Here is a 16,114-nt window from a genome sequence, read left to right as displayed (position 1 = left end):
ATTATTTGCTCTTTATGAAGATTACTTAAAGAGGAACACATAGAAGGAAAAACTCCTTTCTTCCCACTAATTAGTAATTTCAAATTGAACATGATGAAGTTTTCTTGGAAATCAGTACAGGACGTGTGTTGTCTCTTTTGCATTTTAGGGGCAGTATGGATTCTTTTTTGTGTTGGTAGTTAACATGATTTTGTGTAATTTTATGTGCACGAAGAGAAAGTTGTTGGAATTAATGATCCTTGAAAAGGAATTACATTCAGGGAAAAGTAGATTTTATCCTTTAATGAAACATAAAATATTTTTTTTCTTGTTTTTCATGAATGTATTGCCATACAATTTACACTTTGCCATATTGCAAAATATCAGTCTTTCATGTTGTGCCCTACTGAGTTAATAGTAAATTAGAAATAACAAAGGTAAACAATTATTTTGCAACAATGTAACATGGCTCAGTGTGCTTTGGTTTCCGCATTTTTTCCCTTTCCAGTGATTGGACATTTGAGCTTTAGTGTATTCTTTTATTTTCATTGAGTCATCCAAGCCCTCCTCTTCTTCTTTTATTGAATCTCTTGAAGTGATATTGAGCACTAATGCCTTTTTATATTTCTTTGAATTTTTTGTTGGTTTTGCTAATCATTATCCTCTATTTTGTTATGCTTTTCTAAATCCTCTAGTTGAATTTTGTCACTTTTTTTGTCTAATTTATATTTCAAGGATTGTGATTTTCCATTATCATTGCTAGTCCTTACTATCTTCACTTGTCCTCCAGCATTTTGGTGAATCTCCTCTCCCACCTTATGAACCAACTTTTGACTGGGAAAATGAAAGGTCACTAATAGTTGGCCAAAGAACTCCTGAAACTCTTCCAACCCATACCAGGTTCACATAACTCCAAGGGTGTATCAAGATTAGAAACATAGCATTAATATGCTTTCTCACTTTTTGGCCATTGCTTTGATAAATCTGTGTTGTTGGTCCCAGTAGATTGAAGATAACTGTAAAGGTGATGTCATTATCATTCCAAGCTGGACTGATTGGTGAGTGCATCTTATTGATTGGTCTTCATATGCCAATCTACATCTGTACTCATTGAATCTATGTTTAATCTTTGGTCCGTTTATGTTAATTCTTGATCCTTGGGGATTCTTTTTGCAGAGCCCTTTTATGGCACAATTTGTTTATATAACAGAGACAGGAAAGAAAAATTGTCTGAGGACTTTCACTTCTGTATTTTGCCAACTGAAGGACAGGATGTAAGCTTTGCTTGTTCAATTTGATTTGTGGTTAAGTGAAGCTATCAGTGGACCTATTTTTGCTAGTTTTTACTACATTGTTATGACAATGGTTCATTTATCTGAAAGGATGTTTCCTTTTACCAAAACTCCTTTTGTAGGGTAACACTTCCTTGTTACGTCGTGCTGTTTTCTCCTTGGATGCACCATCGATGTCAATTTGCCTACTTATTCAACTTGAGAAGACAGCTACCGAGGAAGGGGGAGTTACAGCTTCTGTTTATTCTCATAAGGAACCTGTAAGTCGAAATTTGCAAATTTTGATCTTTTACATATTTTATTATATTGTGTTTTATTCATACTTTGAAGACAATTGAAACAGGATTCACTGTTTTTTTGCTGTGTTAAAATTCAATCTTCTAAAAATTTGTTTTCTTTCCTGGTTTTTGTTGAGCATTGAAATTTGCAAAATCGTCACTCCCTAACTATAATAGAAATTCAACTGGTGCTAGGGAAGCCACTGCTAGATTTCCGTTGCTTATGATCCTGGTCATTCTTCAACTTTATGAAGGAGTCTGGCACTCATGATTTGAAATATTTTGGGTTTTTTAACTTGTAAGCTATCTCATATGTCAGATTCATATGACTGAGAGAGAAAAGCAGAAGCTCCAAGTTTGGTCAAGAATCATGCCTTGTCGACAATCATTTGCATGGACAATTATTCCGTTGTTTGAAGGCAACAATTGCACTGCCATTGGTGGTTCTGCATCTCCTAGTAGTCCTCTTACTCCAAATGCATCAGGCCCAACCTCTCTAGATACTTTTGCTGAACATGTTTCAAAAATTGCTTTGGATGGGAAACAGGCTCAAAATTTAACTGGAGACTCTGTGATTATGGAGATATCAAATTTAAACATGGTCAAAGAGAGCTATACAGAGGATTTATTTCTGGTGATTTCTCTGCACAAACTCTTCATGATTTTAGTTATTCTTTTGCTGGTAGTTATAATGATTAGATTTTTTGGCATGTTGTTTCACTGTTGAAAAAAGGAAAGTAAGCAATGTTCTTCTGTGTATATTGGATGGATTCAGATGTTTGTGATAATTAATTTGTTCCAGTGATTTCTTTAGGATCCTAAAAGAAAGGTACATAAGCCTGTGAAAGGTGTACTGAAATTGGAGGTTGAAAAGCTTCATATTACACTTGTTGATGCGGACTATATCTCTGAAGGTGGAGGCAGAATCATAGACTCAAATGATATTGGTGATCGTTTCACTGAAACTTCTTTAAGAAAACATCACAATCATGATATCCTGGGGAATGGTAGTTTGAAGTTCATTGGCACCAATCGAATAAATATTCATAGGAATGTGTTAACTCCATCTGGAGAAGATCATCTGAACTTCAGTGATGATGTAAGTAGTATTTTGTCTGCTGTTTATCAGTATTTGATCTGTTGCCTTAGTTTATCACTTATTCTATTTCTCTTTGTGCCTAGGAAGTTCAACACCATTTTTTCTCTCACTTTTCTCAAAAGCATAATGTTTGTAAATTGGAGATGCTACTTTCCTAGTATTGTTTTATCATATTTTCTTTAGAGACACCACGATTCCTGATTCTTAAAATTGGTCTGTATGCCATCCTCTTGAATTTTCTGTTCTCACTCGTGAACATTATTTTCTGGAGAGATTCTGGTGTCTTGTATTAAGTAAAAAACACTCTATATGTTGAGTTTTTTTTCTTTAGCTGTGCACTTAGTTATTTCAACCTGGAAGCTTATTTTTAACTGATTTTCATTTTTTTCAGGTTGCTATAGCCTTTTGGAATATTGAATAAAATTAGCTACTATTTCTCCTAGTCAGCTTTCATTTAGCAGAATAATCCATCATTCACTTCGTTTAATATCCTCTTTCTCTTATTTCATCCTTAGGCAGTCCCAATCTGCATCTGTTTAGTTACCTCTATTCCATATCAGAATTTCATGTATAAAGGATTTTTTTTCATTAGGCGCACACATGATTAGTTAGTCCAGTTTATTTAGATTCCTATCAGCTATCTTTCTCGCTATATTTTGTGATTTTATCAAGACTGACAGTCTGACATTAAATGTACACGTGTGTGACAGTTAGAAGTTTTTGATTTCCGGAGGATGACTAGAAGTGAGCCATTCTCACAACTGTTCCATTGTCTTTATGTTTATCCTTTAACTGTTAGCTTGAGTCGCAAAAGAAATTTGTTCATTAGGATAGAAATGAGAAAGGATGATGCTGACATTCAAAAGCAGCCACTAGAGGTTTGTGTTGATGAGAAGTGTTAGGTTCTTGTTTATCACTTTCACTTTAGAATTCTTCAGCTTGATGAGCTACTTGTTTGATTGATCAGGCTGTGTTTCCAAAGGACCAAGGCCATACTTTTGAAAACAATGCTCATACGCAAATTGCGTTTGGGGCTAGAATGGCTTGCTATCATGATGAAGTTAAACTTTGCCTCCCTGCTATTTTGACATCCCAGCACCATCTCTTGTTTACCTTTTTTCATGTCGATCTTCAAATGAAACTCGAAGCTCCCAAGCCTGTAAGTGCTAATCATGCTTTTGGTTAGTTTTATCGGTGGATTCTTTATTATCTATTGATTAATATGTGTAGAATAATATTCCCATTCTTTGCTGATAGTTGTTCATTATGTAGGTGATTATTGGTTATTCTGCACTTCCTTTGACTTCCCATATTCAGTAAGTGTGGCGTATCTTAATACACTATGCCTGTTACATATTTCTGAGCTTAACATGCTTTTAGTTAAGACACATCATATTGATCCTACTTATTATTATTTATTTGGATTAACTTGCAATATGATTTTCTAAGTACCTCAACCTTGTTTATCTTGTAGATATCTATTGGTCTTTCTCTTTTATGGTTTTCTGGAATGAAGGTTTCAAGCTTTTCTATTCTATTGCTAAAAACACATTCCCCTATTGTATAACTGATGTTTGAGTCAGGTCATTAATGTACTGCAAGGTATAATTATAACAATAATTTGAATGTAGAGCTTGGTATAGATATTTCCTCTTGCATATATAATTTCATTTTAAAAGCTATTTTCAAAATTTTGACTTTTGCAAAATTATAGCTATTTTTCTATGGTGTTCCGTAACTATCACATTGGATTGAACTGTTATCCTACACAAGTGGTTTTGAGCATTCTATTTGTATTTATATTGTTTGTTGAGGGAGCTATACATTCAATTTTGTGGGAGCCTACTATGAACGATAAAGGATTTAGTGAATGTACATTTTCATGATTTTAAGTGCCATACCTAGGCATTTTTCTTGAACATGAGAAACATAACCATGTGTTGCTAACTGCTATATTAATATTTTACTTTGAAGCTAATACATCTTTAGATGAGAAGGTATGCACACTCCAAGAAATATATTTTGTGATAAATACTAATAAATGCTGATTTTGAGATACAATCTTGATAAAAGAGCAGTTTTTGCACTCAACTTTCCATATCCCATCTTGTTTTCTTAATGTTCCTTTTTCTTTCTAATGAAAAACTGTAAAATAAGAAATTTTCTTTGTAGTAGTTTATCATGGTCTTCGTTAAAGATGAACACGCAGGATGGATTGAAATTCAATTTACCAAAAGGTGGTAATGTAGTCTAAGGGTCAGTCCGTGCATAAAGTTTCCGCTAATGCAGGGTCTGGAGAAGGGTCAGATTATATTGGGTCTATTGTATACAACCTTATCATGTACTGCAAGAGGCTCTTTCTGCGACTCGACATGTGACAACAACTTTATAATTGGGCCAAAGCTCCCTTTGTGTAATGTAATCTTACATGCCAAAATATAAATCTTCCAAAAGGGACAAAAGCAGTGACATAGCCAAAATTTTCAATGGGCGATTTTAAAAAATTTCAAATATTAGTGTAGATCGATTTTCACCATCCAAAAGCCCAAATTTTGAATTTAAGGAGTTGAAACGAACTTAAATTCTAAAACTTCGACCATAGCCTTTGGTTCTAGATGAAACAACAATGATTCCCAAAGCTTATGACTCAAAGTAAAAAAATCATTTGTGATCTTGCTTATATTTAGCATTCCTATGAAACATTCATTGCGATCTAAAACCTAATAAAATAAAGTTTATATTTTACAACTCTCATTTAATTAATGAAACATTAAAAAAGAAAGGAATAGATTACTCCTCTTGGAAGACCGTTGCTTTTGAGTAAAATAGAGAAGAGACGACACGGAGGAAGAAGCAAAAGAGAACTTTATCGTCTTCTTTAGCAACCTCAACTAGTTTTGGTGAGCTCGGCAACAACACAAAGAGAGCAAGGCAAGGCAAAACATGACTTTTCTTGCGGTGCGAATAAAATCCTAAAAAACATGAGAAGATGAAGAAGATGGAGGGATGAGGGTTGCTCTTGTTATTGGAAGAGGGCAACAGTTAGTGCCGCATTTCTTGCTTGCTGGAGAAGAGAACGGAGAAGAAAAGAGAACTCTTGTGCGCGAGAAGAGAAGAGGAAAAATTGGTAGGTTTACTACTGTTGGAGATGAGAAGGAGAAGAAGCAAATGGGGAAGAAGAGAAAGAGAAAAATAAAAGAGAGGGATGGATGAAGGGGTGACATATTGTATGGCGGGGTTGCAACATGCATACGGAGAAAAGGGAGAGAAAAAATAAAATAGAATATTTACTCAAAAAATATCATAATTCGTTTTAAATCGATTGAATCCGTTGGAGTTAGTTCGGCCATAACTTGACCAAATCAACTCCAAATCAATACTGATTTGAACCAACACAATCCTTATCTTCGCACCTACCCGTTGGAGTTAGTTCGAACCCGATTCAATTTTAATCTAGTGCCCTCACTTTGTGTTCTACGATTTAGTTCATTCGTTTATTATTATATATTTTATTTTTAAAAATCAATATTTAATATTTCACTCTGTGATATTTTCTAATAAAAGTGGTATCAATGGATAGCTTGGGTCGTGGGCTTTTCAAATATGTGATTAATTTTAGTTCCCGGCAACAAACGGTGATGAGTCAACCAATCAAAGTGATGGAAGACTTTTAAATATATAATATTATTTTTTTAACAAAATGTGAGAGGAGGCGGTCGCACCCCCTCTTTTTCATGTGGCTACGCCCCTGGATAAAAGCGTAATCCAAGATCAAATATAAAGACTAATTAACGAAAGTAATGGTTAGTGACCATGATTCGTACTTGTTTGTTATCTTTTGCCAAGCTAAATTGTAGAAAATTATTTGCAAGTTTATAAAAAACCATGATGTTAGCTAATACAATGGAAAGGCTTACGATAGATCCTTGTATTGGTTCTATGTTTGTTTGTGTTACAATTTCTTAGGGAGCCCAGTCTAGCCCAAAATGCTAAGGCACTTAGGAAGTGGATCTTTATTGAAGCATGCTAAATAAGTGACAATGTGAGTGTAAAGGGATGGAGTTTCTACCTTCTTTGACATGGCTTCTTTTAATGTTCACCATATTTAGGTTTTCATAGTTTAATGATATTTGATATTTTACTGACATGACAGTAGCCAGTAACCAGAATGCTGAGTTTGATTATAAATAAAATTGACTGGCTTGGCAAAATTTCTGATTTCTTGTGATGATTGATAAAATGTGGTATCTGGATTGCACTCAGCTTACCACAACGCCATGTGGAGTTGGATTAGTCTGATTATGGACACCATTGTTAAATGTATTCATCAACATATAATTGTTTTTCGAGTCAAGATTCTGTTGGATAGTCTAGTAACTTGTATGTGCTACTTCTGGAGGTGCATTTACATTAATATTAGGCTGAATGTGATTGTATTAAGCCACTATTATAACTAAATGATTTCTGAATGAGTGCATAAAGTTATGTGATGGCTAGATGCTTCTAAATCAGCTTATCTGTTCAGACATGCTCATTTCAATTAGCTATATACATGATTCAAGCATAAGGCAAAATACTAAGATGGTTATGGTGGTATTTTAGGCCAGGAAAGTCATGAAGAATTTTGTCTCAAGCAATTTGTATTATTGATTGACTTCTTTATCTTGCCAATGTTGACAGACTGAGCTGTATCAGTATTACTTTAACTTATATTTTTGCTGTCCAATAACATGATTGTGTTTCCCTTGAATTGTAAAAATATGTTTCTTCATTTAAAATTTCCTTCTCTCTTTTTAGGCTGTTCTCTGACGTATCTTTACCTATTTTAAGAGAGCTGGTTCCTCATTATCTCCAAGTAAATAGCAAGGTATACATTTGCCTCATTGTTCCCTGTTGTAATATTCAAGCTAAAAAAATTTATGTCAGTTTTTTTTTTATCATTTCAATGTCATCAGAGTCGCCTTGAGTTTTCATGCTGAATTTTGCATAGTTTGACCTTTGACTTTTTACTTTGATTTTTTTTTCTCAGGAGGGATTTGACTTTCTAGAGGATGGAAAAAATGTTTTCAAATTACGCTTGAGGTTGTGCTCTTCTTTGATTCCTGTTAATGAACGAATCCGTGATTTTTTTCTTGAGTATGACCGGCATAATCTTCGGACAAGTCCACCTTGGGGATCAGAACTTCTCGAGGTACATTCTTGCACTTAGAGTTATGTTTTGGCTTCTTAAATTTGGACTAGAAATTAAGTTATGCCCCTATGCTTAATTTATTAAGAATGTCAGTTTGCACCCATACTTTCAAGACTCATTTTATCATGCTCATAAGCCAAATTTCAATAGTTATCCATCTTGATTGCTCAAAATTTATTTGCTGATTTTATGGTTATTCATAAAGAATTATTTTGGAATTAGTTTTGATAAATTATAAGAGGCAAGAAATTTGATTCATGTCATTAGCAAACTTAATACTTCCTGTTTTTCATTAGTTTATGTCATTACTCACTATACTAAATAAAATAAAATATTTTATAATGAAAATTTGCTTAAATACAGTTGTAGATTGTTCTTGACACAATGTCAGTAACTTACATTACTTTCAAGTTCCATATTCCTACCCTTGTTTATGTCAAAAGTATGACCCAGAACAAGACAGAAAGTTTTCTAGAAAATCAGAATACTTCCTAGGACAAAGTAGCATGTTGTGGATTCTTTTGTCTATAGGAGAATCTACGTAGTCAACATTAGTGTTCCTACACCTTAATCAAAATGCAAAGGACCTTGGGGCTAACATGTATTTTCAAGGCTTCCTCCATATAATCATGATGCAGTCTTAACAGACTAACTCATTATTCTCATTGTGAATGATATCATTTCAAATGACATATCTGATCTTGTACTTGTAAGGTAGTTAGTTCCTTAACAGGCTCCTATATCTTCTTGGATCAATCAATGGCTCCTCTTATTGTGGCATCAACTTGACATTCAAATCCATATTCTTAGCTCCTAACATACCAATCTCCTCTTTAAGTTTTCAGTTGAAGCACAATGCCAATAGGGCATGCCCAAGGTTGTCAGATCGAGATTCAAATTGTAAATCATTTTGGTGAATTTATGAATCGTGAATAATATCAAATTGTGAACCATAAGGTTCACGTTGAAAAGATAAATATGTAAAAAAAAGCTTACTGAAATTTCCGAGAATAATAGTATGATTCACATTGTCACAAACAATAAAATGCATTATGTAATGGAAGAGTTAAATGTCCATATTATTAGATTAATCTCTGAAATATTCTCTCTATATATAACTATCAAGATATACATCACAATCACTCAAGGAATGCCATCATCCTCATCTTGCTCTAGCATAACCATTTCTTCCTCTTCTTTTTTGTCTTGAACTTCTTCCTCAATAATAATAAGCCTCTAAGTTGCTCAATAGGTTAGCAAGTAATCAACGTTGGTTACTGAGGATAAGGACTGAGTGACATCATAATCATCTTCTAGTTGAAAAGGCTTAAGGAATACATTTGGATTGTAGAGGACAATAGAGGGAGGAAAGATGTTCTCTGGTCGTAGACACTTAAGGAATATAGATGTGGATGAGGGTTGTTGATGACTAGGGATAGAATACTTCCTTTAGTTAGTTGATGTTGATTATTGAAAATGCTCAAGGAATACAAATGTCACACGCCCCCTAATGATGATTGGTGGTTGAGGATGAGCATTAAGAGTTATCCTTTGATTGATGACACATGAGGAGGAAGTAGCGGTGTCAAAAATGAACCGGACCCCACGACCCAACATGAGTCGACCCAAAAAAAATCAAGTTCGGGTTGGGCATTTTCGAATTCCGGTCGGATTCGGGTTGACCCGGGTTGACCAAAATATAGGGTTTAGTGGATTTTTTTGGGATTAAATCAAATTTATTGTGAAAATTAAGATGTTTTTATGTATATTTAATATCAATGTTAGTATGATAATGATGGAGTATTGAGATAAAAGTGAAGAATTATAGGGAAAATAGCTAAAAAAAGTCATTTTGAATTAGGTTTTTGGGTTATCCGGGTATGGTTCGGGTTTAGGAGTTTTGGGTTGAATTCAGATTCGGGTTGGGTTAAAAAAAAAAATTCAACCGACCCACCCGAATTGACACCCCTAGGAGGAAGTGAGGAGGAAGTCACTAAAGTGTCGAACAAGCTCAACAGTTTGAGAGATATCCAATAAGGTTTAAGGATAGCATGTCACTATTGAAGAAGCAAACTTTAATGAGCAAAGGGTCATAATAGACAATGAGCCGTTGTTAAAGAAATAGTCTCTTGTGGACAAAGGATCAAAGATAACATAACGTGTGAAGGATCAAAGATGTAGAATAAGACACGTTTTATAGTTGTCTGCTATAGGTCTTGCACGGTGGATACTCTAGTGGTTGTGATGAGAAGGTAATGGAGTAGACAAATATTAAGGAATTGGAAGCTCCCATGTCATAAGTAATCACAAACTTAAATAGGTGAGAAGTTTCAAAAGAAGGGAGTTAACATAAAAAAGGTGACATTCACGAAGATAAGTACACATTGTAACTTAAAATAGTAGCAATGATAATCCCACAATTTAAAATAGCCAAGGAAGAAACATTTAACTACTTTAGGGGAATTCATCTTTGTCAAGAAATAAATAATGGACAAACAAGTATACCAAATTACCTTAGGTTGAAGATAGTTGACTAACTTTCATAAGAACAATATAATAAAGGCTTGAACATGGAGAATAAAAAAGGGTATGCACTTTATAAGGTAGTGGGCTGGAAGAATACATCATCTCAAAACTTATTAACACTCGTGTAAATGGTAAGTGTATGAGTTATCTCAACAAATGATCCTTTCTTTTAACTATCTCATTTTTTGTTTTTTGGATTGATAAAAAATGACTTGGCTATAGATGAAATATTAAAAAAGTGAAAAAAATATTTCTTGGCATATGGTTACGTAACATCTTAATGGATACACTAAACTAAGTTTGTATTTTAATATAAAGGGAAAGAAAAATAGAATAGGCTTCAAAATGTTCATTAATAAGATCCAAGTCATTATATAAGAGTAGCAAAATTTTGAACCAAGTTTGAAATATATCCTACTTGGACCTTAAATATTTATATAACTAAAGAGAATGGTCTAGAAACATGATCTCTATAAACACTCTTATGCAATATAGGGTGTACATATTTTCACTACTTATAGTATGAATTAACTATTTGACACCAAAACTCTTAAAAGGCTAATATGACTAAGGTGGTTCATCCATAAAAGTAGATGGGGTGGTGCAGATAGTTGACACAGACCCCAAGATTTAGGCTTGACACTAGTTGCCCTGCTTGTGAATCTTAAATGGAAATATAATTGTTGGTAAATGCTGTCGGGCAATTTTAAGATTTAGTACTAATAGGGAAATCAAACACAAAGAACAAAGCAAGATGGAGCAATAGTAACTTACTTACTCAATGCTCTTTTTCAACTTTAAAAGAAGTATTGGCAACCATAACATAACATTCATTTGAGAACTGCATGTGATGTAAGAGTCAAGGTTCAAAATATCAAGTTATTGGTCTTTGATTAGAATGATACTAATTTGGTATTGTGCCGACATTCCTATGCATGGTACCGGTGGCGAATTGGAGGTAGGAAGAAGAAAGAGAAGGAAATAAAACAATTATATATTCAAACTTTGTTTTCCATTTGAAATGGTGTGATTTTGACAAGGGGTGTTGAGTGTTGGCATGAAATATACTTATCGACATGATTGATACAACAATATAAGCGGTATTGTTGTGCCGAGTAGTATCGAGTTTTAGTAATTTTTCAGAATAATATAGTTCGACTATTTTGGCTGGCACGGTGCGAGTTTCAAACCATGGTAAGGTTAGAGAACTAATGGATGCTTACTATACATGAATTTAGAGGCACCTTACTGAATGATCTAGTTAGAAGGCACTAGTGGAAAGTGTACCTCTATGAGATAATAGATTGAAGCACTGTGATATTATAACAATTAGAGCTAGAGGAGATGGAATGGTCCATAGGAACATATGGACTATCGTAAGTAGTTATGGCTGGTTGCTGCATGTGCACTATGATAGTAATAAAGGGAGTAATATATATCGTTGACATGACAAATTTTCTTTAGTGGTTGCATTTGTACCTGTTCTATCCACTAGAAGTTATATCCACCAGGGTGATTGTCGATCTCCATGATCTTGCACTATGAGGCCTTTTCTATTAAATTTTTCACAATTTAAACTAATCACATTGGGATCACCAATGAAGGCTAACAACTACTCGGCATTGGACTGGCTGCTGTTGCTGAGATTTGCAAAGGCAACGTGGGAAGAGGTGCATGAGTTGTGCTGCTATCAAAAAGACAAAATTGTAGACAAAAAGATGAAGAGGAAGTTTCTTCTTTTCTCAGTGTCTCCCCAAAATTGGGACAAAAGATGAAGATGTGGAGATCCAGAAAAAACTTGATAGAAGATCTACAGAGAAAAAAAATGATTTGGTGATAATGTGCTGCTGATCAGTGTTGTCAGAAAATTTGCAGGATGAGGCCGCACTAGTCAGGATATAGTGGCAAGAGTCAGGATGTTACATGTAGATTAATAGATGGTGTGAGAAAAGACAACAATGCCAAAAAAAAAAAAAACTATGCAGTGGGGGTGTTGTGTAGGAGATGTTGCTTGAGCTTTGAGGAAATGTCATGTGTGGAGATGGTGTACATGGGGTTTCTCAAAGTAGGGTTCTTGGTCGTAGGCATCACATATAGGAAGCAACCTTAGGCAGGAGGTTGTTGACAATTGCAGATAGGAGGATAACATGTAGATAATGGTCAAAGACGAAAGCAAATTGATGTGTCATTGTTGGAGGTTGATTTCACTATAAATCCTGATGACATGTATGGGTATCATGGCAGTTGCTCTAATACTATCTTAGGAGTACTGATAATGTATGTTTATTACCCATGGTAGTCCTCTCTGACTATTTTATTCCTTCAATTAGTTCCCTAACAGATTTCTGACATTTCCTTAAGCCGTTAAAAACTTAAGTTGTGTTTATGGGAAGGGAAAGTTCTGATTAATTTGTTAGTTCTCTTCTAATTTCTTGTTTATATCCAATGATGATGCAGGCAATTAACAGCTTCAAGAATGTTGATTCCACTGCCTTATTACAATTTCTCCATCCAATACTTAATTTGCTCCTCCGTCTTATTGGTGATGGTGGTGAAACTCTGCAGGTTGTTTTTTCTTAGCCTTGTGGAAATAAATGCATGATTGCATATATGGATCTCTAATCTTTTTTCACTAAATACCATTTTCTTTAGTGTAAAGAGTTATCTTTTCTTTATTCTCTCCCTGCAGTCAATTTGAATGCAATTTCTTGTTTTAACTATTATTTATTCAGGTCGCAGCATTTCGTGCTATGGTCAACATTCTAACCAGGTGTGTGTCTGTATTGTTTTTTTATAAGTTTCTTACCATGTATCTTTTATTTATTCAGGTTGCAGCATTTTGTGATTCTGGTGCTGCATCATGATGCCTCTGCATAAAACTTAAATTGCTGAAAATGAATCTTGTTGGAAAAGGTTCAATAAGCATCAAACATCCCATCCCATAATATCAAAACTTGAACTTAACATTCTGTTAGGATCGTTGGCGGCCGGCTAGAGGGAGGTGATAGTCCTGAAAAAATAAAACTAAACCTTTCTCGGACGTTATAGCTTAATTAAACACTTGCATGATATAAATTAAGCAAATAAAGAAAAGAAGAGACACGAAAGAGTTCCCTTGGTTACAACCAGGGAGGTTGTTAATCCAAGGAAGTTGAAAAGTGCACTAAATTTTTCTTTAGGCGGAGAAACCTCTTTACAAGAATAACAACACTCAGAAATCAAAGCTAGACAGAAGTTGTTGTTTACAAGTGTTCTATCTCGGCTTCTGGGACCAGGGCTGTATTTATAACCTTGGTCGGGGCGTTTGGAAGGATTCCAGGCGCCTAAAGGGGGATAAAACTTTATCTTTGTCGCAATGGATCGCGTTTGACGCATTCCAAATAAGACTCCTAGTCCAAGTGTTCTGGGCGCCCGGACCAAGAAGGTCAACCTCTTGTTGAATTTCGGTCCAGTCTTCAGCTCTGGTTTCACTAGCCTTGGTCCGGGTCTTCCGCTCTGCTCCTCTTGGTGATCTCGACCATCCGGAATAGGGCTCATCCGAACCTAACTTCCGACCTTCAAGCAAGCTTTCGCTCCAGCTCCTCGTCCCTTGGAACGTCGCGCGTCTCCTTCTCGTCCGCCCGCGTACTCTTCTGTAGCACCTTGTCCCTCGAATGCCCCGAGCCTGTCGACTCTCTCTCGTGCCGTCCTTCTCGCTAGCTGCGCATTTTGTTCGACTTCCTATGCTCCTAAGCTCCTAAGCTTCTACACACTTAGACACAGGATTAAACACCAACAGGACCTAACCTGACTTAGTTGATCACATCAAAACCACCTTCGGTTACCAACACATTTAACATTTCAAATATATATAACTTAATAGTAAACATATATAGCAATAAAAAATTTATTATTTTTTAATTAATACATTCTAAATTTAAAAAAGTACCGAAACCGTAATAGTATGATATGATACAATTCTGAAACTATATCGTCTTGATCATAAATCGAAATTCTGCCATCGCTCGAAATTTTAAACCTTGCTTTAAAATTTGTTAGCTCCAATGATGAGTTAATGTTGTTGCTTACTAGGTATTTGAGAGGTCTTACGATAGAGTATATTGTCACAAGCTGAATTTTGCATGATATTTTTGAGCCATCTGGAGGAAGATTGTTAGAAACTCAATATTAATATAAGATGTTTATTGTAAGATCACATAGATTACCTGTAGATGAACCCTGTTTTTTCCTTGTTACACCAATGAAATATATTTTATGTTCAATTGTATTCTACACTCTACTGTTGTTTTTTTTCTAACTAATTTGGTACCTATTTTAAAAATGGTGGGCACCCAGATGCCTCGCGTCTTGCGTGCACTCAGGCACCTAGCATATCATATCTCTCTCTCTACATATATAAAATGGTTGTGCTCAGGAAAACAAAAGTTGTTGGAATTGATTTATAAATTATCATTGTTATATTGGCTCAAGTGATGCACAAGTGAATATGTATGCTCTTCATACTTGTTCTTGCAAATTGTTTTATGATATGTTTATTTCCTCATCTGATGCGTTGGTTGTAATCTGCCTAGGTGACTCAGCCTAGATCCTCTGGTCTGCTTTTTGTGGACCAGAGAAGGAGCCACTTGTATGTATTGGTGGGGAGTCAGCCCCACCTGTAAAATAGGTGGAGCCATGACTCCCCACCAATGCATGTAAGTGGTCCTCTCCCGGTCCGCAAAAAGCGGATCAAAGGATCTGCCCTCTAGATGATTGCCCTTGGCAATAATAATAATAATAATAATAATAATAATAATAATATATAGCATACAAATACTTAGTGACTATTGCGGTGTCTTCATAACATCTCTGTTATCTGGTTTGATTCTTGAATTTATTATTTTAACTTCACTATTTGAAAGATAGTCATCCCATACCCACACAAAATGCGATTAAACATTCGCTAAAAGATTCAGTATTTGTCTGTCTTTTTCAGAGATACTGTATGTTTCCTGTTTTAACATAATGATTTATGGATTATTGTGCAGAGTACAACAAGAGTCATCTGATGGAGCAGATAGAAATAGTTTTCTAGTGAAATATGTTGACTATGCATTTAATGATTTTGGTGGTCGGCAAGCACCTGTTTATGCTGGTTTGTCTACAGTATGGGGTAGCTTGGCACGTAGTAAGGTAACAATAATTTGTATTTTTTATATCTTATATTTGCTTCAATCTCATGCACTGGTATTAGTTAACATAAGAATCATGTTTCAATCTTCCATTTTTGAAATGATACATGCATTCAATTGGTTTTCAAAATTGAGAAATTCTCAATGCTATGCAATTTTATCTAGTATTGCTAGTAGCTAATTTCTTCACTTATTTATGACATGGAAACAATGTTGATTGCTGAACAAGAAGAATCCGTTGACTTACTATTATCTTATTGAACTTCGATTCAAAATCAAATTCATTTGATTCTTTAATTGAATGGGTTATTAGTTCCTCACATTTATGCAAGATTGCAATGATTGACATCAAATTTTCTTAGATTGTAGAATGTTAGGTAGAAAATGATATTCTATTTTGGTTGGCATTAGCGAACATTTTGTTTCACCTGGAGGCTGAAACCAAAATGTTATTGGCATGGATGAGACCTACTTTAACCGTGTTGTTAATCTTCATGCATTATCCTTTCTTGGTCACTCCTTGTCGATTGTCTATGAACTAGCTCTAATGTCATTGGCCATTTATATTTTACAGTAAA

At 34.8% G+C, this 16,114-nt stretch overlaps 1 protein-coding gene across 1 annotated transcript in view; it reads left to right on the top strand.

Annotated features, from left to right (window-relative positions):
- Positions 1–16,114, top strand: part of LOC121971855 (guanine nucleotide exchange factor SPIKE 1-like) — a 106,019-nt gene that overhangs the window by 29,726 nt on the left and 60,179 nt on the right. Inside the window, exons 6-19 of the mRNA XM_042523326.1 lie at positions 770–879; positions 982–1,037; positions 1,156–1,253; positions 1,394–1,531; positions 1,869–2,183; positions 2,364–2,648; positions 3,359–3,526; positions 3,616–3,807; positions 3,921–3,964; positions 7,446–7,515; positions 7,678–7,839; positions 12,823–12,930; positions 13,098–13,135; positions 15,393–15,537. Coding sequence (XP_042379260.1) covers positions 770–879; positions 982–1,037; positions 1,156–1,253; positions 1,394–1,531; positions 1,869–2,183; positions 2,364–2,648; positions 3,359–3,526; positions 3,616–3,807; positions 3,921–3,964; positions 7,446–7,515; positions 7,678–7,839; positions 12,823–12,930; positions 13,098–13,135; positions 15,393–15,537 — 1,929 coding nt within the window. The remainder of the gene's footprint in view (positions 1–769; positions 880–981; positions 1,038–1,155; positions 1,254–1,393; positions 1,532–1,868; positions 2,184–2,363; positions 2,649–3,358; positions 3,527–3,615; positions 3,808–3,920; positions 3,965–7,445; positions 7,516–7,677; positions 7,840–12,822; positions 12,931–13,097; positions 13,136–15,392; positions 15,538–16,114) is intronic.

This window comes from Zingiber officinale, chromosome 4A (assembly GCF_018446385.1).
Source record: "Zingiber officinale cultivar Zhangliang chromosome 4A, Zo_v1.1, whole genome shotgun sequence".
Classification (NCBI taxonomy): domain Eukaryota; kingdom Viridiplantae; phylum Streptophyta; class Magnoliopsida; order Zingiberales; family Zingiberaceae; genus Zingiber; species Zingiber officinale.
The sequence above is the reverse complement of the archived record's forward strand: the minus strand, read 5'-3'. Positions and strand labels throughout refer to the sequence as shown.